The sequence below is a fragment of the Trachinotus anak genome, unplaced genomic scaffold, assembly GCF_046630095.1.
Source record: "Trachinotus anak isolate AG129_WGS33_773 ecotype Australia unplaced genomic scaffold, CSIRO_AGI_Tana_v1 ptg000002l, whole genome shotgun sequence".
Classification (NCBI taxonomy): domain Eukaryota; kingdom Metazoa; phylum Chordata; class Actinopteri; order Carangiformes; family Carangidae; genus Trachinotus; species Trachinotus anak.
Genome location: NW_027273853.1, coordinates 22,336,259 through 22,364,080, shown reverse-complemented (window position 1 = coordinate 22,364,080; position 27,822 = coordinate 22,336,259). Strand labels below are relative to the sequence as shown.

General features: G+C 40.4%; 1 protein-coding gene across 2 annotated transcripts in view; it reads right to left on the bottom strand.

Moving 5' to 3' along the window:
* spon1b (spondin 1b) overlaps nucleotides 1–27,822 on the bottom strand; it is a 92,673-nt gene that overhangs the window by 6,302 nt on the left and 58,549 nt on the right. For both annotated transcript variants that reach the window (XM_071506282.1, XM_071506294.1), the window contains exons 7-11: nucleotides 13,306–13,370; nucleotides 10,187–10,388; nucleotides 5,490–5,630; nucleotides 5,009–5,084; nucleotides 2,542–2,724 (exon numbers count right to left, since the gene is read on the bottom strand). In XM_071506282.1, the coding sequence (XP_071362383.1) occupies nucleotides 2,542–2,724; nucleotides 5,009–5,084; nucleotides 5,490–5,630; nucleotides 10,187–10,388; nucleotides 13,306–13,370 (667 nt within the window). The remainder of the gene's footprint in view (nucleotides 1–2,541; nucleotides 2,725–5,008; nucleotides 5,085–5,489; nucleotides 5,631–10,186; nucleotides 10,389–13,305; nucleotides 13,371–27,822) is intronic.

Below are 27,822 nucleotides of genomic sequence, written 5' to 3'. Positions count from 1 at the left end.
TGAACAGCAGCGTGTCTGGCTTAACAAGGTCCACTCTGGGGTGTTTTGTCACTAATAGCCAGCATGGCGGTTCAAGTTCCTCCTATTCTTCAATTACAGAGAGTCTCTGTACGATTCGCCTTCCCTTTACTGACGTCTCCTTGAAACCCCTCTTCTGAGAGAGGCCGTGGTGCAGTAGTGTATTAAAAGTGATAAAAAGTCTGTCGAGAAGAAACGATTATATGAGAACAGACCTTGTAAACAGGATGTTTTCTAAAAATGACGAATGAACTTTAAACAACTTAGCATGGATTTTTCTTTGACTTGCAACACTTGACTCTCGTACACTCCCCACCTTCCAACAAACTGAGAGCAGCATTGCTTGCTGGCTGTGGCCTAATAAAGCAGAGCTAAGTGAATCATTAATAAAAGATACAGGTATGTCTGGCTCAGTTGGGGTCCCCAGAGAACCAAAGTGTTTCCTGGGAATATTAATCACCCTTGGCGTCAGCCCCGGTCCAGCCCCAGCATGAACCTCACAATTATCAATCTCCCACCGCACACTAACGGAGCGCTAAATGAAAACAAAGGAGAGGTGCTTAGGAACAAAAAGCTATCTGTGTTGCTGTCTGACAATCGATAAGAGGAGCAGCGAATGGTGCCAGTGTGTGTGTGTGTGTGAGAGAGAGAGAGAGAAGCTCCTTTAGCCTTGAACAGCCTGAGCTTCACTTGTCTGATGACTGGTAGACATCCTGGGAGCGAGGGAGGAAGAGTGAGGAAGGAGGAGACAGATGCCGACTGTGCTGCCTCTCAGCATTTGTTCCAAGCTGACAACTTCACTGGGAATTGGACAAAAGCAGAGTCCTGGGATTTTTGTGCTTATGTGTGTGTTTGTAGCAGGATGGGTGTGTTGTCACTTTGCAGTAAAAGAGCAACAAATTGACAACTCTGATGGAAATCAGTGAGAAAAGTTTCTCCTTTGACAACAACAGAGAGGCGTAGGAAAAAGTCGATGCCAATTTACTTAAAAGACATCTGTCATCAGCTCTGATGCTTGGATTACTGTGAACCGTGAATATGTTTGTGTCTTTGCATCTACGAGTCTCTGAATCCTAATTAGGATCCTTTACGTACACAATCCTCCTGTCATTCCTATTATCTTTAACACAACAATGAGAGCATGGTGAGTTGATTTCTTTTAGTCAAAGATAAACACAGTCAAATCCTGGTGTAAGCATCCTGGAAGCAGGAGGCTGCTCAGCATTAACGGCTAATCCACATAATCTTTTATGTTTCAGTGAAGTAATTAGGGTATCCAATCATCAATGTTTACTCTGTGTAATTAGGGATTAACTGTATTTTCTGACATACTCTGTTGATGTAACCATATCAACTTCAGATATGTGTGGGCGTCACTGTCTTTAGCAGCCAGCAGCTGCTTCCACAATCAGCTCCTGGTTCCACATTCTGATCTGATGAGTTGCCACCTGTTTCCTTCTGATTCACCTGTTTCTTTTCACACACAGCAGCCTAATCCGTCACAACAATAACCCCAATTGTCATCGAATGGCTGCACAATTAAAGTTCTGAATAAAATAATACCACGAGGCTGTGAAACATAAATGAGACAGCAGCTTGTGTTTTCACCAGATTCCATCGGTTTAAGCCAAAACGAACCACCCACATTCACTGAGTCTAAGTCAGCATGAGATGAATAACTAAGCTTTAATCTGCTTATTTTGAACGTTCACCCTCATGTTGATGGGACATGAACGCCCCAAACTCTTAAACTCTGTAAGAAATGAAAACTGTTGTTTTTGATGCTTTTTGTGTAATAAAGTCACAGAAAGTTAAAATCATCGGTAGAAAATACATATAGGCCAATCTCAGCACGCTAACATTCACTCCCACAACCATGCACACTTGTACATGCACACAATGTTAGCATGCTAATGCTTAGTAGGTGTGATGTTTAACATGTTCACCATCTTAATTTAGCATGTTAACATGCAAAACTGGCACGACTGTTACACATAAACCACGCATACTTGCAGAATGCTTTGCAGTACTTTGAAAGTATCTCTGCTGTTGTTGACAGCAGCTGGGAGTCACTTCGCTAGCTGCTGGATTAACACCTAAGATTTACATCTAACAAATGATGTTCCAGGTTTTCATAGTGTTGATAGTCTTTAGAGAAATAGGGCTTCCCTTTTTGGCCCAGTTCAGGGGAAATTAAAGAGCTGTTACTTTCAATGTAATGAGGGAAATAGAGAATTATCTGCATTTGCACTTTGGTGATGCGACTGGAAGTGCTTCCACACAACCAAATAAATGTTATTTATTGAAGGGAAACTGGCTGAGAATGCTTGTTCTCTTCCAAATCCTCCATTATTTATACAGGCTATATGTGGTACTATAAATGAACCTCTGCAATCACAGATAACTACTAACTGAAAGCGCTATTCACTTTCTAAACCTGTATTTCTCCAGTGAGTGCAGGGATTGGGATTTTCTAGATTCCAGTCTAATAACATATATCTGTGTTTGTTTGTGAGTGCTTACCCTCCATACTGCATCCTGGGCCCATGCAGGGCTGGAAATCCTGAGTGTGGGGACATGGCACACTGAGGTCCAGCTGGGCCTTCAGCATCCTCTGCCTCATCCTGCGGCCTTTTTCACATGTAGCACTGCTACACGCCGACCAGGGAGACCAGCCTGAGTAGATACATGTCTCCGGAGTGTCATCTGAGAGAGAAAAACAGAGGAATGGTATGTGGGTGACGGAGAAGACTAATTTAATTTAATTATTCTGCTAATTCAGTGATTTGGAGAGATCGCTGTTTTGCAAAACTTACTTTTCAACTTAATTTCTCTAAAGCAGGTGAACTCATTTGTCAGATGGAGGGGGAGGGGTGAAGGATTGGGGACTAGGCTAACATTGATTATCCAACATCGTACCCAAAGGTTATCACCGCAGGTAGAGTACCTCAAGTGGCCACAGAGTGACATCTGAGGGGGAGAGGTAGGAGTTGAGGGATGGAGTTGGAGGGAATGAGAAGAGTGTGATTTGTGAATGTCTTGTCCAATTATCAGTGGTAGCACAACTACACGAAGTAGCAAGGGTGCTGGCTTCAATTAATAATGCTCTCTTGGGAGTTCAGAGAGGCAGAGAAAATGAGAGGAGAGGAGATGAGAGGAGAGGAGAGGAGAGAAAGAATATACAATCAGGCCTCAGGGAGGAACCTGAGCGGGTCCAATTCTCTGGGATAACATGTAATGACAGAGGAGGAGACTGAGGGAAGAAGAGAACCTGGAAAAGTAGAGACGAAGGGAAGAGGAGCGTTAGGTTGATGTGTAAGTGAAAGCAATGAAGCTGCAGGTGTGTGATCTCACACAGCGAAGACGGAGAAGGAGAGGACAAGTGGAGTTAAGGGAGGAGGAGTAGGGAGGAGGGAAAGAAGCAAATGTTCATGACTGACTGAGGAAGACATTTATTAGGCGGCAGGAGATCCTTGTTAAGAATTCTGCTGCTTGGGCAAAATCCTGCAATCTCCCCAGGGCCACTCAGAGTAAGAAGAGGCACAGAGCAGCCATGTACAGCACCAGCACTGTCATGCACCGGTCTGCCCATTTAGCCTGTCTAACTAAGGTCACAGCACTGATCTGTGTAAGGGCTGGGTTATACCAGAAAAGAACTGGTTTGTGAGACATGTCACATCAGAAGTGTTTATACCTGATCAGAATGGCCACACGGACAAACATTTTCAGGCAGTCTGTCTGTGAGGGCAGTCATAGTGTTACACAGAAATGTTTGTGTCATGGTGCAGCTAATGCAGCTTAGCTTAGCATGAAGACTGGAAACATGGGGAAATGAATAGTCTGGTTCTGTCCAAAGGTGAAAAAATATACCTATCAAAACACCTTTAAAGCTCTACAAGTAATGTGTTGTATATTGTTTGTCCATGTTGGTTAAATGCTAGAACTATTTCTTGGTGAACAGCCACTGGATAGAGTGAGTTCCTGATCTCCAACCTCACTGTGGAGACTCTAGGAAGTCACTACACTCACCAAGAAATAGTTACAGCACAAAGCAAATGAGACACAATATTATAATCTGTGAGCCTTAGAGATATTGGCATATTTTTTTACTCTGGGGATACCCAGGTTAGTTCCTTCCTCTTGCTTTCTGTCTTTATGCTAAGCTAACTGCCTCCTGGCTCTAGTTACATAATGAACATATACAAGAATGACTTTGATCTTTTCATCTCAATCAGCGATAAAGTCACTAAACACACAATCAAAAAATGTCAAACTATTTCTTTAATGAATTGCTTGGAATTTCCTGAACACAAAATCATGCTTTAGTTTCCAGATGTAGAAACTGTGGGGAAACTAAAGAAATGACGGAGAACATTTTCCAGAAGGGCTTGAAAAAAACTTAAATCTTAAACATTTATGTGAAAAAAACGAAAAATAAAATTACATAGAAAGAGAAAACTATTGGCCACGACGAGATTTCATGTGCAGTACTCCTGAAATATAGTTGCCCAGAGTGACAGCATCTGAGGTGCATCACAGAATATTAAGTATGTTTGATAAAGACAGGAGCTGCTCCAGACGAACTCGTGTTGCTCTGCAGCAGTGAGGCGACCACTTTCTCACAGCAGGCTGACGACAAGGCCCTGCCAGATGTGTTTTCTGACTATTTGACCTCCCATCTGAGACTCAACTTAAACCAGCTGTGTCTTTAATGAGCTTAGTGTGTGTCCTTGAGCATCAGTGGACACTGAATCCCTCCACAGTCTGCTCAGTCTGTGGGCTACATGACTTGATAGTTTAAGTGAATGTTTAGCAAACAGCGAACTGAAGAACTGGCCAAAGTTCAAAGAACATGAAAGAATGCTATATCAGGTAATGACAGGGACTGAATAATTAGTTAAATACTGATCAAGCCCTTCAAGTTAATCTGCCGTATCGTGGCTGGAGTCTGTAATCAGGAAAAGATGATGTGGTAGTGCGTGTACTGTACCTTCCTCCTTCTCCTCCTGCCCAATATCAGCTACGATGTCATCTATGTTGTCTGGGACCACATTACATTGCTCTCCCTGTGCACACGAAGAAAACTGGGGTCACACACCAGCATTCACTAACACACACTCAAAAAGTATCCAAAGGCTTCTTACAAGATGAAGCAATCTTTGAAAGTGAGACTTCATTCCTGACCTTGAAAATAGTAGTAAAAAAACAACCCAGACCAGAAAACAAAAATACAATCTCAAGGTGCAGTTAAGAGCTTTTTCCGGAACTTTCAACCAAATCTTATGGTCTTCATCAGTGGAGGAACAACCTCTTACAACCCTTTTGAACCATGATGAGCCTGGCACACAGACTGTTTTTTTTTTGCGCCTGCACTTTAGCCCAGCATCTCAAAGTAATGACTTAGGATCTCAAAATAATGAGAAACTTTACATTATTATTTACACTCTCACATAGTATAGGTTATATTTTACCTTCCTAGCGATGCGCTCCACAATCACCCTTGCCACAGGGGTAATTGCCCCTCCCTCAGGGTCATAGAAAGGGCTCTGTGGGTGGTCCAAACTGGTCAGTGGTCGGATCTTCTCCTGAGGGATGGTGGGCTTGTTTGGTGACTGAAAGAGGGTGAAATAAGGGGGCAAAGTGAGCAAATATGACAACAGCAATAGAAATGATGATGTTTAATATGAAAGGTGTTGTTTATACCACAGAAAATCATAATCTGACTCTGCAATTCCCCTCAGCTCTTTGAAGTCTTTTAGCATCTTTCAGTTGGTTGTTTTGGTTTCATGGCCCACAACTTGACTGTTTTGGTTCAGTCCAACTATTCTCATTTGCATAATCTTCCAGCTGCAATAGGTTTTTTAAGGGCCCAGTGTGTAGGATTTAGCTGGATCTATTTGCAGAAATTGAATACAATAATAATTTTTTTTTCATTAGTGCATAATCACCTGAAACTAAGTGTTTCTGTTAGGTTAGAACAAGCCCTTCATATCTATATAGATTCTATTCCACAGAGACGCCATGTGCTACCACCATGTTTTTACAGTAAAAAGGCTACCTGAAGGCCACTGTAGGTTCCCCTACACAATTGGAAAGGGAAGGGTGAGGGGAAGATATTCACTTCTGCAACACAATTGTCCTTTAAACCCACTAACTTACTAGTACTAAGCAACCAAATATTTTTCATTGGACTTAGTGGAGACCAAAACAAAGCTAAAACGAAGAGGGAATATTGGACACAAACACGTCTCCAAATGGATGCTAATGTTGCTCCATGTCTGCTTGATGTGCAGAAGAGATAGTGAGGTGTTAATATGTCAATGCTTTGTTTACAGCTAGTTGTGTTGCCCCCAGGTAGCCCAAAAAGTCAATCAATGCAGCTTTACATATCTTATACATAAAAGATGATGCCTCTGGAACACTTTGAGCCCCCAGTAAAATGGGGACATCAGGTGGGCATGAATTTAACTCCCAGCAGAGGGCAGGCCCCTGCTGTACTGAACGTCACATCAGGATTTTTTTTAGCATTACAAGGGCTTTTAAGGAGGCATCTCCCCAGGTAGATGCCTCCTTAAGTTCTCAATGTGAATATAAAGGTGAATTAGTTCTGACGGCTCTTTAACAATCAGGGAAAATGTACATGAGCAAATAAGATGCTACAGGTGAAGATCAGGTCAAGATTAGAAGGGGAAATATTCCCACCCTCCCACTTTAGGCGTTGTGCAAATCATCAAGCAGTCTGTGGTGAACTGGTTGGTGTCCTGGAGGAAAACATCTGCTCTTTTATTGGCAAGAGGTCGACCATTATTTTTTTTAAAAGGCTGATATAATAATGATAGTTTGGCGCAGGAAAAAGCCAATAGTGGATCAATCGGCTGATGCATACATTTGTTTTGGCCCATAGTTGTGCTCGGCTAACACTTATGGCGAACCATGCTTGCTAGCCAAACAGAGATAGGATGCTTTCAGCAGTAATCTTCAGTCTAATGCATTAATAATGCCACACTATAACCAGCAACCTCATCGTGCTCATACAGCCATTTTATATAAAGTTAACTTTCTTTATTTCTTTATTATCTCAACTACACAATGACATTAACTTCCAATTGACTTCCAAACCGACTAATTGGTCGACCTCTAATATTGGTTATCAAATATGCCTGAGGGGACAGAGTCTGAGTCTTCCACTGAGGGATGGTTAGAATAATGAAAGTTAAACAGCCGAAATTTAGGGCATGGGATTTATTTGTGGGACAGAGAATACTAATCCAATAGCAGCATATAGCGTATGCATGTCTGTGAAACAGGCTTTTAAAACAAGAACAACATAATTTCTCTTGAGGCAAGGAACAGCAGAGCAGCAGTAATTCAAAGCAGAACTAATAAAAAGTAAAAGTTCTACAATAGCTTCACTGGTTTTATTCTCCATTCTTACCAAAAATGGAGAGGTGGGTAGCTGTCATGGGCCTGACAGAGGCACCTACAGTGGCCATTTCTCCCATCAGCCATCTGGTCTGGAGCCTCTTTTCTCTTTGATCTCAGTATGCATTATTTTATCTGTTTAAACACCTCTTTAATAAGAGATTTCGAGGCATTGTTTCTCAGTGTGTGTGATACCATATCATTCAAAAACCCTCCAGAGAGTGAGAACAGAAAAATGTGACAAAAATGAATCATTCTCTTTCTTCTTTCAGGTTAAATCAACTTTGTTGTTTAAAATTTTAAACCAACTTTTGATTTAATACATGCAGCAGCACTGAAGTTGTATCCTCATCTATAGTGCTCTAACAATGTCAACAATTCTCTTTGTAGTTTGCAAGTTCATTTAAAGTTTTCTTGTCTGACTTTTTGGTGGAACAGATCTTGTGTGAGACCAGACAGAAGACATCTTTCGCTTGTTGGAGACAATTAGAAATGAAAACTTTGTCTGCAAACAAAAAGAATCTCTAAAGATTTTACTTTTCATGCAGTAAAAATGAGAGCGTCTGGAAGATGTGTAATGTCATGTCTGTGCCTGTAGGTGGCAATGCCACCTGTGCAGTAGAATGAATACGAGATCTGGTGGTGAACTTTAGATAACTATATATTGTATTTTTAGGGGGACACTTTCCAGAGTAAAAGGAGTGGAAGCACAGCGTAAGCTTAGAGACAGTACTTTAAATATCTCCCAAGGCAACAGGAACATTAAGGCAGTGCAGAGTTAATTATGTTATATTCCAGATTTTATACACATAATTCACACATAGAAAACAATACACATGAAACAACCCATGCAGAAATGTATTATATGACCTATATGCCCCAATATATAAAGTGATCTTGCCATATATGTTTCCTATAAGGGGATATATTATCATATATACACATCCTCTGAATATATTTGTAACATATGAAATGCCCATAGTAAAAGTTGTATGGTATAACATGTTGCAACCATACTTGTTAATGATACATAAGTTTATTAAACAACATGCATATAAAACTCAATGTTTTTTTTTTCAATTTATCATTCATTTTAAATAAGTTTTGAATAGGTTTTATGTTATAATGTCTGTCTTTTGTATTTACATATAGGTTGTAAAATCAACATATACTGGCAGGCTTTGGGATTGATATATATTAATGTAACATATGTCTACAATATATGCACATATACACTTTTGCTTCATATGTACATATGCCTCATACATGGGAATTCAACATTCGAACAATATACTATATTTGCATATGGGAACATTTACATAGGGAAAATAAATGCCACTGTCTAATCTATGTTTCTATTAAACATGCTCAATACACCGCTGACTGCCTTAATTATTGTCCCCTTTTACAATACATTCAATAATTTAGAATACACATACAAAATCTGGACATAATGTACAGCTAAGGAGACTCAATAAAGAGACTTTTTGACATAGGCCCAAAACACTCAATTCCACATCTAAGAAGTAACAGAAGCTGAGAGAGATCTCGTATTATATAAGGTGTTTGAAAGATATTTACCACCTCTCCTCAGTGGGATAAGCTCCTTGTTTATTCATGAGCTTGTAAACTATAAATAAATTGCTGTAGTCTCCAAACAGTGGGTGAATATGGATGAGCACCTTTAATTCAGAGGAGTGAAACACAGTCAGAGACAGGTGGAAGTCGAGTGTGCTGCAATTTAATATAAATGCTGCTTCCTGCCAACAGCTAGTGAGCTATAAACCTTATAATAATATGCAATCTACTTTAACAGTCAACTGTCACCAAAGCAACAGATTCATCATTCATCACAGATCATCATTCTCAAATGAGGCATAGGTAACACAAGTGTCTCGCACACAGTAGCCTACAATATTGATGTAACAATGGCAGCTATTTTGGAGGTCTTTAATTATTAGCAGTGAATGACAAAGTGTGACCAACTCAAAGATCTTTTGTAGCTGGTTAGCTAACTATCTTGAGCTATCTTAAGCTGGTAAACTTCTCTACAAATGCGTAACTTAAGACAACAAGTTATGCTAAGATAAAAAAAACACAATCATGGTTTCCCTTTTACTGATGTATAAGGGAAACCAACTTAATGTACAAACATTGTATTCCCCATTTTTACATTGTGGCCAGTAGAGGTTGCTCTGGTAATATGAATCATCAATAAATTAACCTTTTCTCGAACCACTTTGCTGAACTGGTTTTATGTTTATGTTATGCACCACCCTCTCATGTGACACAGCTTGTGTGGGGACTCTACTCTCTTCCCATTGGCTCGCAGACCAGGGATTTCCACTCTGAGGTCGGTTGTTGGACAATCTCAGGCTTTTTCAGTCATCCTTATCATGCACATCTGACAGAACAGATACGTTTCTATTTGAATTATACAGCTGTCAGCACAGGACGTGTAACATCTCATGTTTTACTCTCAAAGATGGCACTGAACTTGCTCCTGCTGTTCACCTGACGAGCTGCTTTCACTACAAGAGCTGCTGACGAGACACTGCCAACATATGATGTGACCTATGGCCACAAACTATTTTTCTTATAGCTTATTTGGCCATCATGTCCCTATGATCCTCCATGATGGCAACAACTTTAGAAAACTGGCACAACTGCAATGCCTTGACTAGCTGTTACACCTCCTAGCTTTCTGCCACTGTCAGCAAACATTAGGTAAATTAGGGCAGACTACCTCATATGTGACACCACCATCAGTGCCTGCATCCCAGGGGATGAGGTCTGTCACCAGCCTCTGCACCCAGCCACACTCCTTGGTACAGAGGTCCTCTCCTGACAGCCCCACGTTCCAATCCGGACTGGGCCCGAGCATGGTGAGGAAGGACATCAGGTGACGCGTCCGGTCCACAGAAAACTCTGCTGATGGAGCTGCTCGCCTGGTAACAGTGATGGGGAATATAATGAAAAAAAAGAGCAAAGGAGAAGAATCCTAAATATTGATTTAATGAGACAGAGTGTGTTTTTAACATAATCATCTCACTAGAAATATTTTACAGTTCACTTCTGATGTCAGGACCTCTGACCTGTGTCACACTCTATTAATTACTGGATAATTGAAGCTCCAAAATATCCAATTAGAGGCAGACAATGGCTCATAATGAGATATTCTTTTTGCATGTCTAAAACCCACTGAATATAATAGTGCATTGTGAACATAATAATAAGCTAATTTGAAGTTTCTTTGCAGAAAACTGTGTTTGGGGTCTTAATTATCATGTCTTAACCAAACCATAAATGCAAAAACAACTCTTTTAGAACAACTTGACAACTTTGCATTCAAAAATGGACAAAACAAAATGGAGCTAGTATTTCATACCCACAGTGTGAGTGTGTGACTGTGCGGGTGCGCACATGTGTGTATGAATGTTCTCATTAGTAAAAATAATAGTGGCACAATATATTGCAAATGACAGACAATGCTAGGAGGGCTAATTAAACAGATGTTTGGTGAAAGATACAGTACATTAGTGTGTGTGTGTGTGTGTGTGTGTGTGTGTGTGTGGCTATGCCGTGCTGAGGGCTAGAATTGTGATAAGTTTCTAATTGCTCTTGAACTAATTCCAAAGAGTGCACACGATGCCAGAGCGTGTGACTATTCAGACAAGTCAGCCTGGCTTTTAAGAGGTGTATATGGGAAGGAATCCTGAAACAATTAAGAATTAGCTCATTAAAATTCATACAATACTATCAGAATTTTAATTATAATTTACAATTCCCTCATCAGGTCAGAAATGAAACTTTTTTTCTAACTTTTCCTGCTAGTCAAGAATTTGATACTGCATAATGAGGTTGTAGACGTAGTGATTGATGTGGAGTTTGCATTATCAAAGATAGCGGCTATAAAGAAACCAGTATGCATCTCTTATTGTTTCTGTGGATAATCTTGTATGTCTTAAATTATGTAAATGTGGTGTTTTTTATATCTTATATTGTAATATACAGTTTTATATATCTTTGTTTACTTCATGACAAACATTATGCTTTAGAAAAAAAAATCTATTATAATCTTGGCTTGAAGAAATGCTCATGCAGCTTCTCAACAGAGAGAAAATAATGGCATATTGTTCTTTGGGCATCCAAAATATTAACTTTTCATGAAGAGAGAAAAACAGCCTTGTTTTTAGCTTGGCCATCAGACCAAAACTCTTTATAAATCCAAGGTTGTACAGTTGCCTGAACTTATTTCCTCAACCAAAATAGAAGGTTTTCATCCAGTAAGAAAATACAGTATAATACACTTGAACTTGAGGTAAAATGTAACACATCTAGAGAGAAATGATTTTAAGTGAAATTGAAATTTGAATTGTCTTTTCTTCTGGTGGAAAATGTAAATTATATGATATTGCATCTTAAGTTCATCTTTTTCAAAAGAAGACCAAATTTCTGGAAATACGCTCTAAACTTCAGGCCTCTGTGTTTGTCTCCAATCGGAGCATCTGACTGACATCTGAGCGCTGGCGTTGCTAGGAGATGCGCTGTCAACTTCTGTGGTGCACTAAGGGATACGGGGGGGCTTTCCACTCTACTAATTACGCTTCCTTCCTTCCTCGCTCCTCCATCCTCCGGCCTGTTACTCGGAAACTGATCAAAGTCCACCAGCATCAAGGATGCTCAAATCCCTCGATGTCTACCGAACTGGCATTTGACAATGTCTACAGTTCACGATGCTGGGCTCAACATCGTGATGACTGTCTGAGATGCTATCTCAGAGGAGAGAAAGAGAGGAGAGAGAGGAGGACCCACAGGTGTCTCCTATATAGAAGATTTTTACCAGATGGCAACATCCCTTCAAATTCTGTGATTGGTCAGCTCACCTCTTTTCTTAATCTCCATTCTCATTCATTTTGTTACAAAAATCACTAAAATTGGCCATTTATCTCTCCCACTGCTTTTAAAGGCCTTCTCTCAGATTTTTTAAGGTTACTTGTATATCCCCTCCTTCTCCACTACAAGTGTTTTCTGCCACTTGCCAAATTCTAAGCTCATTCAGGAAAAACATAGGCTACAGATTTACAGCCCGATACAGATGCACTGTGAATGTTATTATTATTACTTCTATAATACAGAGCCTGAAATGTAAATCAGGCTTATAATACCTGTGGGCTTTCACAAACTAATTAGGCTATAGATTATATTTTGAAAAATTAAATCTGTTTTTATTTCTCCCTCGCGTCCACTCTTTTCTGTCCGATCGTGTTATTTCTATCAGTCAAATTCTATGACAACCTGACTCTGCTTATATTATACAGTATTTGTATTAGTTATTTAAGCTGCCTACAACATTGGCAGCTGTGGCTCAGGTTTTAGAGCAGGTTGTTCACTAATCAGGTCAGTGGTAGAAAAGCGCTATATAAGTGCAGGCCATTCTCAATTAAACATTATGGAGGACCCCTCATACTGCTATGCTTGTATTGGAAAGTGAAGCTTGTTAGCCAAAGTTGCTAATGTTAGCAGTGATTCCAAACTGGCTAACTCTGTGCAGCCATTGAAATTGAAGTGATATGAATATGTCTGCCCACACACACTTATACTGACTCAATCAAATTACCAGTACCAACAAAATTATTTAAAAACCTGGAGATGGTTGAAAAATAAATAAAACTTACATTTCTACCTTTTCATTATTACAGTTGCAACCAAATAAATACAAACAAACAAGAATATATATACCAGGCAAAAATGTATTTTAATTTCCATTCCACTAGTGCTGTTTCACATTCTATAAATTTTCAATCATATCTCTCACAGAGGTGCCTTTTCCATTTAGTAAAACTGACACTGAATGATACTTACAGGTTGAGCGGCTGCCACGCTGGCCACTGAGCCTTAGTTTTAATGACAGTCAGTACCTCATCTCCCTGTAGAGAGACAGAGGCAGAGAGAGAGTGAGAGAGAGAGCGAGAGAGAGAGAGAGGAACATGGAGATAGAAGAAGTAATCTGTCACTAATAAAGAGAGAAAAAAGAAACATTTACAGAGAAAAGACCAAAATTGACAAATTGACATGACTAAGGGTGAGTGCTCTCATCCAGGGAGAGTAAAGTGTATTCCACTTTTCAAAGGCTTAAGAACCTGGACAAAGTGTCTCTTATCAGGACAAATAGGCTCTGTGCTGTTTTATAAAAGCCGTCTCTCACTTTAGTGGGGAGCCTCATTCAGCACTCCGCACAGCACCCAGCACTCTCTATAGTCTCTCTGTAGCATTACAGCCACTTTATGGACTGACCAACGCATTATCTATCACAGTGCATCGGATGTAATTATTCCAGCCAAAAGCAGGGGAACAAATGATGGATTTAGTTTGGTGCAGCAGTTGATTAGAACTGAAGTGGAAAGTTCAAATGTGCCTTTTCTGGTTTAATAAGAGCTTCTTCTTTTTGTCTCTTTCTCTTTTAAACACACACGCACACACACACACACACACACACACACACACACACACCCCTATAAATTCATACACACACAACCACAAACAACAGCCTCAGTTTGGGATATGCTGAAAAAAAATCATTTTTTTCTGGTTGACTGAAGATTCCTGAGTTGCCTTGAAAGCCTCCTCTCTTCCCTGGGGCAGTGTGGAGAAACACAAGTGTGTGCGTTGGTGGGTGGTTGGGTGGGTGTCTGCATGTGTATTTGTGCGTTTGTGTGTGTATGTGTGTGTGTGTTTACAAGTCAGTGTCCATCTTCTCTTCAGAGCAGCCTGGGGTTCTGCAGCGTCTCTGGCCTCAGACCGCACGCCATCCTCTCATATACACAAACAAACCCACACATGCACACATAAACCCACAGACACACACAGATGGACAAAGGTCAACGCATGCAGACAAATTTGTATTTGAATGTAGACAGCCAAAGGGATAGAAACACACAAGCTGGCATGGAGTCGAGAAATTATAATGTTTCTTTATTGAAACAGAAAAAAATGTGGAATCGCACACCAACCAACACAAACTGCTACACAAAGTCACTATTATTCAAAATTATGACAAACAGCAACAATGTGAAATGCAAACAAATGCATCTTGCATTGCCTGTACTTAATGTATTCATGAACTACAAGTGAGACATAAGTTTTCATGGGCTCTAACTCACCCCACTCTCTCACCCACACAGATCAATACTCTCATGCACACAGATCATTCAGCGGGTAAACTGATCAGAGATCAGATAAACGCCACAGTAGTGCTTGTATAGAAATTGCTGGAGCCGTTTTTCCTCGTTGCTTTAATGAGACAGAGAGCAACGGCTCATTTCATTGTAATTCTACTGTAACTTTAGTTGCTGTTATCACACAGATAGAGGAGACAGAACATGGATGTGTTGAGAAAATCCAACAGTGAGAGGACATGTCCACAGACTGCTGACTGATATAGTTACACTATGGGAGGTGACAAGATTATGTATTTGTCTTGGAGGTAATTATTCATTTATGCCTTTTCAACATCTGGCTGGCATGCAGCTCAAATTTCCTCCACAGGCGGTTCGAGTGATCAGATTTCAAACCATCTTGAACGCTTACGGATACATTTAAATGGCTTTTCTGAGAACAAATAGCCATACAATCTGCCCGAGATGGATGAATTCTAAACGGGGTTCTGCCAGAAGGGGCATCAGATCAGAAAACGCACATATGGCTCATTCTGGAAAGTAATAACAAACAAGATTTACAGATGTTAAAAGTCATGCCAAGTGAACTTTATAACCCATCACATGCCACATTGACTCATTGGGCTTTACAGGCCAACATCTGCAATGGTTCCCACTGCAGCACAAGCTTTGTCAGCAGATAATGGAAATCCTGGGCAGGAAATCTAAGCACATGAAGAAAAACAGGGAAATAATAAGATAATAAGATTTGAAAAGGTAATTAATATTGGAAGTGTCAACAAGTATCCGATGTTGATTTACTCCATTAAACTAAAGGTCCGTCCACACCAAGAACAACAACTATGAATACATAACTTTAAAAATCATTTTAACTGAGGGGGATGGCGGAGTCCACACCACAACTACAACAACAACGACTGGTGAATGATGGCGTTGGAATCACGATTTGATGAACGACACTGACAGCAAAACAAAATACATATGAATGCACAGGCAGACCCACCCCACTCTCTCACCCACACAGATCATTATTATTACATACTCTTTAATTATTATTAAAGGGTATGTTCTGCTCTTTAATGATAATGTTATTGGATCATTTCTGCCAGCCTGCTGAACCTACCGGAGCCGCTTCAGCCTGACAATTCAACACGTCACATACACCATGGCAGACGACACTGGAGAGGGAGGTTCAAAGTAGAATTACCACCTCGTGGCTGTATGCCTCCGCGACTCAGACTTATTTCAGATTACATCCCAGTCATATAAAATATTAACCGTTTGTGTGAAATTATATCCTAGCAGCAGAGCTGTGTGAAGTGTTGGGTTATTGCAAAAAGGTGACACTGACCTTTGACCTTTGACCACCAAAATCGAATCAGTTCATCCTTCAGTGCAAGTGGACATTTGTGCCAAGTTTGAAAGAATTACCTTGAGGAGCTCTTGAGATATTGCGTTCACAAGGCCAAAAACGTGTTTGTGAGGTCACCGTGATCTTGACCTTTGACCTTTAGCCACCAAAATCTAATCAGTTCATCCTTGAGTCCGGGTGAATGTTTGCGCCAAATTTCAAGAGGTCCTGTTGGGGCGTTACCAAGATATTGTGTCCATGAGAATGAGACTGAAGTACTGAAAACAATATGCCTCTGACCCACCCAAACAGTATTTATAAAGACACTAACGAGAAGAAGGAGATCTGCGATGCAATCATAAAGCTCATCCTCAGAATCAATGATCAAGTGTTTTGTGTTCTGCTCCAACACAGCTGGAGTGCGCAGCGTGTCTCTGGCTCTACTGTTTACAGAACGTTATTGTTAATTCGTGTGGATGTTCACATCGTTATCGTTATGGTTGTTGACGTAGTTATTGTTCTTTGTGTGGACGGCCCTTTAATCCGGTATAATCACTTCAATGAAAGAAGTCTCTTATACATTGTGCCACAGCAATACAACATTTCACACAGAACACTGCAGATCAGTGAAAATTGAGTAATTTTGCTCATGTAGGCCACTTAATTTTGTCACAGTGATGCGCTACATACTCAAATCGCAGTTAGAGACGACGAAACACAACACACAATAGCTCTTGTTTTTCCAACCTCGATAGCTCAAATACACCGAAGGCCATTGTTAAACGTTTCCAGATAAACATGTTGAAAGGATAAACATGTTAGAGGTAATTTTCTCAATCATTCTTTCACTCCATTCACCATCTGCCATCAACAGCAACTCTCAGTGCTTTGGTTCAATTTAGACAGAAGAAGAAGCATCTTATTCCTGTGAAACAACCCTGCACGTTTTATGGCAGCCCACAGCCAATGCACAATGCTTCATGGAGGCCAGTAGGAGATGCAAATCTTCCTGTAATGGGTTTGTTTGTTTATGGTAATTATTGTAATGGCACATGGCAATGACTGTGATTTACTAATGTTTACGGGCACATTACATTTTCATGAATGATTTTAAGGAGAGAAAGAACAGAAGAGAGGGAGAAGGAGATGGAATGAGAGAAGCTGGTCAGGTAAGAACAACAACAATAGGTACAAATGGCTGGACGGTGTATGGGTGTATGCAGTGAACAATTTGTGAGAATTAAATCCCCCTTTCAGTGCCATGATACCACCACTCAGCCAAAACACTTATTTATAAACTTCATTATTTATAGAATATAATCTCAAAATCCAATAGCACAATGTGCTGCCAACATGAAAATAAATATTGTCTATTGTCACAGGAGCACAAGCACTAACAGTGAAAGTCTATTTCAGATTTTATTGTTGTTTGCACAACAGACTGTTCCATAGTCGCACTGGCCATCAGGGCACCTTCCTTGTGGTAACCCCGATGGCCAGTGCGACTATGGAAAAAAAAACTCTATGGATTTTTTGTGCCTGTTATTCATTCGTTGAGAGCGTGCTGCATGCACATTTTGGGCTCACATATGTTATCAACCCTCACCGATGTGACCCAAGCTGTTGCTGATACATGTCAAACAGAGGGAAGTAGAAATTAAGATCTGCCTCTAATAGAAGCCTGCTTCAAATAAAGGCCTGTTACCTTTAACAGCTGAGAGAATTAAATCACTTAATCACTATTGATGAAAATACAGAAAAAAATTAATAAGTAGAAACTGCACCAAATCATTTTGAAAGAGCAATGGCCAATCTGAAAAGTCCAACAATCTGCAAACCAATAACTTCATTACTCACTCACTCACTCACTCACGCTGGTCCAGCCAAAACGGAAGAGGAGAGTGTGAAGGACAGACAGAAGAAGAGAAACAAAGTGAAACTAGGAGGAGCGGTGAGGTTGAACAGGGAAAGTGATATGTGACAGTGGGAGGGGATAGCAAGAAAAGATGTGGGTGGCATGAAGACAAAAGGAATAAAACGTTAAAATAAGGACTGAGAAAGAGACCACTCAATAAGAGGTGGGAACAGACGAGACCACAAAAAATGACAACATTGCACTTAATGGAAAGAGAGTGTAACAATATGTGGAAGGATGGAGGTTAAAAAAGGAGCAGATAAAAGAGCAGGGGTTAGAAGACACACACACAAACCCTCACAAACCCCCCCCCCCCCCCCCCCCACACACACACACACACACACACACACACACACACTCACACACTCACACTTCCAGTTAAAATAACCTGCTGACACTGATAACATTCAGTCCAGACTTCCTAGCATGATAATACTTCCTTCATACCCTCACTTGGCCTCTTGTTCCATCTTTCCCTACCTCCTTTTCCTTTCCCCTCAAGTGCACATAATCAATATCCACACCAAGACAATTTCTAATTATTAGGTAATCAATTGATTTAGTCCAGTTATATACAAAAAGCAATTGATTGAACAATTGTGCTCTTCATTTGTAGCTTCATTTAAGGAGAAAAATAAATTAAAACATTTCCTGGTTCCAACTTTTCAAATTCTCAAATTTGAAATTGCTTGAACAATGTGAACTTTTTTACTATTTGTTGGAGAACATCAGGGTTAACTGAATTCCCAGAATCTTCTTCATATTGATGTTGCCAGGGGCAAAAGTGCTGGGTGAATGGATAAACTGCTGCTCATCAAGAAATGTGATGGAGTCACCACAATCATTGGAGGTCATTATCTGGGCACTGTGGATATGTGTACTAAATTCCATGACAATCTATCCAATAGATGAACTAAAGTAGTGGACCAACTGACAGACCCACAAACTGACAGTCATCCCTATAGAAGCAAGGTGTTAGCATGATTAAAAAACTTCACATTAATGATAATTCAATTTAATTAAAGGTCCGATATTGTATAAAGTGAGTTATCCATGTGTTCTTTTATTATAAAGCAGATCTAGGTTCTATATTAATACTGTAAAAGTATCAAAGTGCTCAGTCCACAGACAAATGCACACAGCCTGTACTCAGAAACTGAGCCATAAAACGAGTCATCAGGACTTCTGTAACTTTATGATGTCACAACAAAGCAGTCACCACCCTCAGCCATGCCCCAAGCCCATCCCACCTGGGCCAACTGTCCAGCCTTGCAGGATTTGGTTTCTCTGAGTGTTTTTTTAGAAATTTGCTGTGCTTGTATTTGATCACTCAGAAAACAGTCAGCCAATCAGATCAGAGGTTCAGACCATCTCCTCTGTTTGGCTCATCAACCTGTCGCTGCTAGAGCTCCAGAGAGAAGCCTGAGAGAGGAGATGTAAAACTACATTAAGTTCTTAAAGCCACAAATATATCTATAAACTTTGAAAAAAACACAGTAAAAACTGTAAAATATGGGTCCTTTAAATAACCATAAATAAAATTATATTTAACTGTATGACTAATTTTATTTATACATTTATTTACCACCGAATGTGTTTGAGCTCCTGCTACAGAGACTTGTCTCTTATCTGAGTGACTTTCTGTCAGAGATCTGCTGCCATTCATGTTCTGTCAGACTTTACAGCAGCATGTGAGACAGAAGTGAAAATAAAGAGGAGAGAAATGACAAAAATTAGTAAGTGACTCTGCTGGCCAAAACTCAGGTAAATGGTGCTGATGTTAGGGCCTGTAAAACTGTGGAGTGACTCACTTCTGCTGCCATTACTCCTAACAGCATATGAGCCATGACAACAAATGTGAAATCTATTTCTAGACCATCAGGCTGATGGATAGGAAGATGGTGACACAGTGTGTGAGAGAGATACAGAGAGTGATGCACAGAAGACGAGAGATTGAAACACACCCAAACATCAGCTATATTTTAATCTGCCTGTTCTGCTAATTGCAATTGAATTATTCCGTCAGTCTCACTGTACAAAAGGTTTGGGGATCTTTGAGGTCCTTTTGTGAATATAAAACATGTTTGACAGTGTAATGTCACAGTGCAGACTTACTAGTTTTTTTTTTTAGCCTTCGACCTCATATCATGGTCTTCTTCAGTGTATGGAGTTTGCTTAATTGTGCACATGCCCTAAGTAAAGATCTTCAGTCATGTGGTAACAGGAGTTGGTATATGTGGGGGTACATGCAGGGTGTTAGCCTCTGTCTCTGCTCTGTTTTGGATGGGGCCTTACTGTTTCACTGTATGTGGTGCTCCATACAACTGCCATGTGATGTCACAATGATGCTATTTAAAGGTTTTAAAAGGTTTGCGGTTAAGTGCTAAATAGTAGACAGTCCAGGTGCATGTAAGGGAGACCCACTGGGATGCTTTTGGTCATATCAGTTGAGTTAGTCAAGATGATTCTGGTCAGATTCCCATCATCCACTCTTGGTACTTGTGTAGGAGGGTCCTCTACATCATGCTTTTATGTTGTAAGTGGTGGTTGGAGTTGGAAATTGAGATATTGCAAAAAAATGGCTGTTTGAAATCCCTTGAAAAAGCTATTAAAATTAACTTTGTGAAATTTGCAAAAGCTGAGAATTAGGCAACTTCAGCAGCAGAATCAAGCTGTGAAGGTTTATATGGCAAACTTGTTAGCAAACAGTTGCCCGTTCATTTGGAGTCATGTTTGTGTCCGCCTGTAGAATCCAGCACATCGTGTGGCCAAGACATTGCTATGGGAGAAGTGAGAGTGAACTGAAAGACTTAATTTGCAGCCCGGAAAAACAAACAATAAGTTCAAAGATGTTATAAAGCACAGAGGGGAACTGCAGAGTTGGTCATAATTCTCTAATTCTCTTTCATCATTACAAGCGACCTCTTTCACATTACCAATAATTGGTTGTTCCATTCTGATTAAAGAAAATATTGATTATTGGCACTTTAAACAGCGATTTATATTCAACTTTCATGCTCAAAAACACACTTTGGCTTCCATTTTTAAGATGCACAGTACTGTATGCTTTTGTAGCATTGTAAAGTTTCAAAATTTGACATTTCTTTGTCTTTAGATACGAGCATGCTCAACATCAGCATAAACCTGCCAAATCAGAAAGCCCACTTATTTGCATACTGGAAAATTTCCCATGTTGCTTTTTGTGTGACATTTCTAGAATTTGGAGAAGATTTTTCTTAACAGCTGGATAGAAACATACTTGTGTGAACAGGATCCAGACACAGACAGTCTGCACCACTCATACCCAAATCCCCTCAGTGGCCTCAGTTCTGCCCACTTATCACTTGCTCAGTTTGGAATGAAGTTTTGCCTGGAGGGACTCTGCGCGTGGTGGCGTGAGGCTCTGTATTGTCTTTCCAGACTCAGTCTAATAAAGGAAAATGAGCCGGGGGACTTTGGGAAAAGGTGTCTAATAAAAAATCAACACTGCACTAATGCAATTACAATTGCATAGGGGCCATGGAACAGATGGATGACTGGGCCAATAAGTTGTAACTCAGTCAGATAAAATTCTCAGCTTGGGTCAAACTGTGGGAACACACACACACACACACATATCCACTGACACATGTAAGTATGGACTTAGAAACATGCCACACAGATAAACCCATAAGGCTTTATCCAAAGGTAACACATGATGAAACAATCTGCCCTCTTGGAAATAAACTGCAATTTCCCACATCTAGCAAGATGTCTTGGATCATTTGTCAAGTATTATTTCATAGAGACACACGCACACAACAATTTCAGCTCAGCAGGTTATTTATCAACCACCTGTGACATGAATATGAAGCCAAGAGCCATGCTACTATCATCTGTCCAATTACATTGTAATTTACTTGTCCCTCAAGCTTGCTGCTGTAATTGCACTGTACAAAATAGGAACCTGTGTTCCCTTAAAGCAAAACAGGTTCAACAGCCCATATCTTCTTTCCCCTGAAAGCTTGCTAGTTTCAAATCAAATTCAATCAATATTCAATAATGTGTTTACAGGAGATATGGTGTTTGTTCTTGTCTCAGTGTGGCCCATGATAGCTCACATTACAGGAAGTTGTGTTAAATTGTAATATTTCACATTAAACACACACTTAGAGCTCCAGTGTTCAAAACAATACACACCACAACATTTAGGACCACGTTTTTATGAGACTTTCACTACTGTGCTTCCTATTATAATGATGGCAGCAATGATGCTACTGGCAAAGGTAGTAATATCAGGGTATAAAAACAAGCTGTTTTATTGAATGCAACCAATTGAAGTCCTGGTGTTTGTGTAGAAGAATATTTCCTTGATGGTTTAGGAGTTATACTTATCATATCTGCTGCAACAGCAAAAAATACACCCACTATTTCTGAACCCAATTCTTATTAAAGTATCTGGTATCTGGTATCAATATTTCTTTACAACAAGTATTCATGGGTCAGGACTGTGAGGAAGTGAATGCAGAGGAGACAAGAAGGATGAATCTCTGCTTTGGGACAGTGTGCCATTAGATGGGTAGGATTCCAAAACCTCAATACAACCCAAAGGGTGGAGAGGTATCGTGTGGTTCAAGAAGAGGTATAAGCAGGGCCGGAGGATACATGCCAGCAGGATGGTGGGGATGTGCAAACGAACCATGTGTACCTAACTGGAGTAAGAGACTGACATCATTACAGATCTGTGGAAGTCTGAGTCACTCTATGACATCCTCCACAGCTCATTCAACCTCTTGATGTCAGTAACATTGTTGCGCTCACTGTGTCAGAGGAAAGGGATCCCAGGAGCATAACCCATGTTGTTGTCCTGGGGCCCTGGGCCCTGGGAAAGGGGTACTATCTGAGTCCCTCAGGTGCTGCGAGGAATAACAGATGTCATCTGCACAGGGATTGTCGGCAACAAACACTGACACCCAACAAGTAAAATGCATGGCTTTGTAAAGAAAGGGAAGAGGACGCAGCAGCATCCAAGATCATCAAGTGGGCTTCTTGTCACCACTTGGGACAGGCAACTAAAGGTTGAAACAGCAGGGCAGGTTGTCCGGCCAGCATTGAATGTCCTGTAGGAAGGCAAAAGAAGGACCTGATAGCCGAATTCCGAAGGTGAGCATGGCGTGCACGGTTAGTGCCCATCGAGGAAGGAGACTGCAGAGGCTTTGCCAGCCAGTTGCTATGCAGGGCCCTCAAGCTATTGACATAACAGGACTGCACAGGAAGAGAGTCATCGTGATCATCAGTGAAAGGCATCAGGACGGCTGTGGATCAAGTGGACTGACCCAAAGACCACACACTACTTGGGCACAAGCTGGGGCCTGATTAACCCTGACTGGATCTCCTGGCCAGGGTGTCTGATATGGAAAGACTCAAAGCACCCAAAATCACTGATGAGTGTCTCCCAGGAAAAGATATCCAATTTGTTTATGTCCATCTAGTGATGGAGTTTGAGGAGGGCCAGCATTCAGTGACCTTCCCCTCCAGGTCTTGTGTTTACACAAGGACACTAGTTCCCATTTTCTTTCTCTCTGTATTCATCCATTTGTTTTGTTTTGGACAGCTCAGAGCCCCATGTTTCCTTGTGCGCTCTGATTGGAGACTGATTGTGCCCTGACTGTAAGTGCAACTTGTGTCTGGCTACAATGAGATCAAACACAGAGCACGGTTTTTGTAACCACTTGAGGATTTTTGTCTTGGGTCTAAGAAAATAGAAAGGCAAACCCTGGCAAACATCACTGTACTGTACTGGCCCTGAAATAAACAACCAACAACTATCATCATACTTAACATCACAGATGCTCCAAGTAAGACACTCAGTGAAAAAGTAGACACACACACACACACACTCAGTACCAAAATGATTCTTTTTTTGTGTGTGTATGTGTGTGTGTTTGTGTACGTGTCTGTCCATTCATGTGTGCATTGCCTCAAAGATATTATAACCTGAGGGACATGTAATCCATCAGACCAGGTTCAGGTATAACATGTGGCACAGTCACCTGAGGAAAACACTGACACATTAGTCAGCATGGATCACTCTGTTGCGTTTATCTTGGCAAACTTCTCTGTTTGTTACTTAGAACCAAACAGCTGCGATCAATAAAGGCAGAGGAATGATGCAGAGATATGGGCTTTTATACAGTGAATACATCAGGTCACAAGACTATGCCATACAGGCCAGGATGTGCAAAATTATTTGTATTTACATGAGAAAATTGTGAGTGACAGCAAAACCACAGATTAAACTATATTAAATCCTCTTTATACTTCTTACTGGTATAAATGGAAGATTTTATTAATGATTGAGCAAAGAAGTAAGTAATTTCATCAAAAAAAAAAAAAAGAAAAGAGGAAAATATAAAATCATGTTATGACAGATGAAAAAACAGAAAAATAAAGCTGTGATAAGAAATTATACGGTGTCATTACAATGAAAATAAATCAACTGGCATGAAAGCTCTTTTGAAAACCAAGGTTTCGCTATAGAAGACATGTGGAAGCTTCGGCGGTAAGCCTTTCGAGTTCGTGTTTGAAGTGGATCTGGAAATGTAGATGATGTTTTACAGACTGCTACCCAGCAGACTGCAGCCTCTCATCCAAGACACCTCAAAGGCTTTTGGACCAAGTGCTTGGGTTTAAGTCTAAAACATCATTATCACTGAAATCTTCCTGAGGATGTGAGAGAAGAGAAGAGAAGAGAAGAGAAGAGAAGAGAAGAGAAGAGAAGAGAAGAGAAGAGAAGAGAAGAGAAGAGAAGAGAAGAGAAGAATGGATAATTTAATCTTATTAATCTGTGTAATTTAATGCCTTGTCTAATATTATGAGGTTCTTGTACCATTAGACGGGGTACTCATCCCCTCCTGTGTCCTATCTGTCCATTTCCACTCAGGTCAAGTAAACCATAACTGCCTCTGTTATTTAGGCATTTGGGAAAAGAAAGGTTCTGACACCTTTTTCTGGGGTTATGAATGTAGCCTTTTCTACAGATAATTGATAAAACTGTAGTCTTGAACCTTTCTTTAGCTGTAATTTTGGAAGAAGGCAAAGGTCATTATGTGCTCAACTGAGGACTGGATCTTTGCCTCTGGGAGCTGAGGTGATGATTTTGAAATTACCCCAGGCAGTTTCATTTTGTATTATATTGTACTAGATAGGCTGGCCTAAGAAAACCTCTTTGTGAAAAAATAAAAACCAAATAAACAGATCTAATCACTTTATGCTAAAATGGCTCTTTAAATAGGAAGAAAAAACCCTTTTAGCCATGCTCGGCATGGCATGGCTCTAGGGAATGGCAATGTTGTTCGGACTGTCCGTCTGTCAGTTGGTCGACCACACTGGTCCAGATTCAAATATCTCAACGCCTGCTGGGTTGATTGCCTTGAATTTTATACAGAGAATCGTGGTTCCCAGAGGATGAATTCTTCAAACTTGGGTGATCCCCTGACTTTTCATCTAGCGACACCTGCAGGTTGATATTTTTAGCATTTAGGTAAATATATTCACAATTAATGAATGGATTGACATTAAACCTTGTATAGATGGTATATATGGTTTCCAGAGAATATCACAGATTTTTCATCAATCACCACCATCAGGTCAAGTTTTCACTTTGTCCAGTAATTTGGTTTATGACCAAATTGGCATTTCCATTAGTCTCAGCTGCATCTGGGATAATGCAGTCAACCCTTTGTGATTATGTTAATTAACATTCACTCACTGTAAGGGAGATACTGCGCTTCCCTAGGGTGTTTTCCCCTCATCAATAACAGGGGGGAAATAATCAGACGACTCCAGTTTGGTAAGCTTAAATGAGGCAAAGGGGACTCAAGACTTGAAAACCCACAAAAGTGAAACTTGAAGTATATGAAGTTACTTCCACACCTCTAATAAAGAACAGTACACAGGGCCTTTCATCTTCAGGGGCACACTTGAGGGACTTACATCTAAGAGAAACAAAAAAGCCCAGACTGTTGTCAAAGACAACAATGTATTATAGAAACGTTTTATAAACCTCTTCATGTGTCTTTCTATTGTCTGTTGCCCCTCTGTCTTATGTCACATTTCCTTTTATTGATAAAGTGTGATAAAGTGTCTTGATAAAGAACAATGCATTGTTGCAAAAGTCCCAAATCATGTTGTTGACTAAGCACAAGTTGTGGTTTATCTTTCCCTCCTTAAAAGTATATTCCTGTCTGTGGTTGTGTTGTGCTTTTTAAGAAAGGTCTTCAGCATCCTTCATGCAGAATCCATGAATGAATTTATCAGTTCAATAAAGTCTAATAACTAGAGTGTAGCAGGTTACCAATGCAGCATTATACAAATTCAATATCAATTTGTGGTGCTCAGATCTCTTCCTTATTGAAAACAAAATGAATGACTACTTTGATATGAAGATAATCAGAGCTGCAGACTTACTTTGTAACCACCACTAAGTCTGTGAGATCAGGCACTTGGAAATCCTGTATTGCAGTGATCCCCAACCAAACCAGTCTGCTGGGCTCTAATGGTAGGTATCAAATCAGGGACTGATTTACACTCAGGACACTGGGTTACTGCTGTTGTACTTACTTTAAGCAATCTCAGAGAGTCTACTATTTAAAGCACGTTACACATTAATGGACAATAATGTTCAAAAGAAAGAAAGAAAGAAAGAAAAATCAGAATAAATTGAGCAACATGTCAAATAGAAAGACATTACAAAGGGAGGAAGAAAGGCAAGTAAGTTCACAAAGTTAAGTAAAAAGAAAGAAAAAAACACAAGAAAGCATGGGTGTCAGAGAGACGGACCGGGCAGGGTGGTGAGGGAGAGGGAAGTGGGGTCAGGAGGGAGTAAGAGAAAGTAGGGTTTTGTGAAGAGAAGAGCAGAGAAAAGGGGAAGGCGAAAGGTCAGAATGGGAGTGAAAGTCCAGTAATTGCTTTGACCTTGAGCAGAGCTGAGGTGTAACTCAGTCAAAGCGAGTGATGAATTCCATGCCCTCGGCCCAGTCGCAGGAATAAAGTCACTGCTCGCAGGGATTTTTGTTTATGACCATTCGGAAAAAACATAGAGGGTGGACAGAAGATTGGCTAAAGGAGAGACTGAGACAGGCGGGTTTCACAGCCTCCTGGGGAAACTGTTAAATAGAAAAGGTGGACTGGAGGGGATCCTTAAAGGCTGGAGGAACAAGAGAGACCGCAGTAGAAATATTTGTAACACAGCTGAGGCAGATGGATTGTGGTCTGTGTGTCCTGTCAGCCGGAAGATATTTATGACCACTGATAGACTGAAAACTGGAGACGGACTTGGACAGAGAAGCACTCACACTGCTTTTCTTTGTGCTCCTCTCTATTAGGTTGCAGCAGCTCAGTTTTCCAGCTAAGAATACATTAACAGGTTTTTCCTGCTCATTAAACTTTCATAAGGCTTGTAGCAGCTACAGGAAAATATGTCATATTCTGAAATGGCTTTCACCATGTAACCCACTCTATAGAAAATGATCTTTTATGAGCCTTGCATTTTATTTTTGTCATGCTGTTTTGGGCACCCAAAACATGTCACATATTTTTTCAGGGGTAGAGGAAGGGTTGAGATCCTTTGAACTTAAAAATTTGAAATGTCATTTATTCAATTAGAATCGTTGTAATTGCCAGAGTACAATGACAAGTGCAAAGCAGTGGATGAAAGCTAATCTGCTATTTTGGTTCATGTAGCTGCAGTGGTGCAAAGTGCTCAAGGACTGGCTTGGGTAGAATACAAATCGGAGGGAGTGGTGATTAATTAATTCAGTCACATCACTAGTCTTATTGCTCTGAAGCAGCTGTGCCAATCACAGCATTATATACTAGGCTTCTCCAGGAAAATAGGAGGGGTGCGACCTGAACACAAAGCACCTTGTATCTGCAACCAGAGGCAGATGGTGTGGATT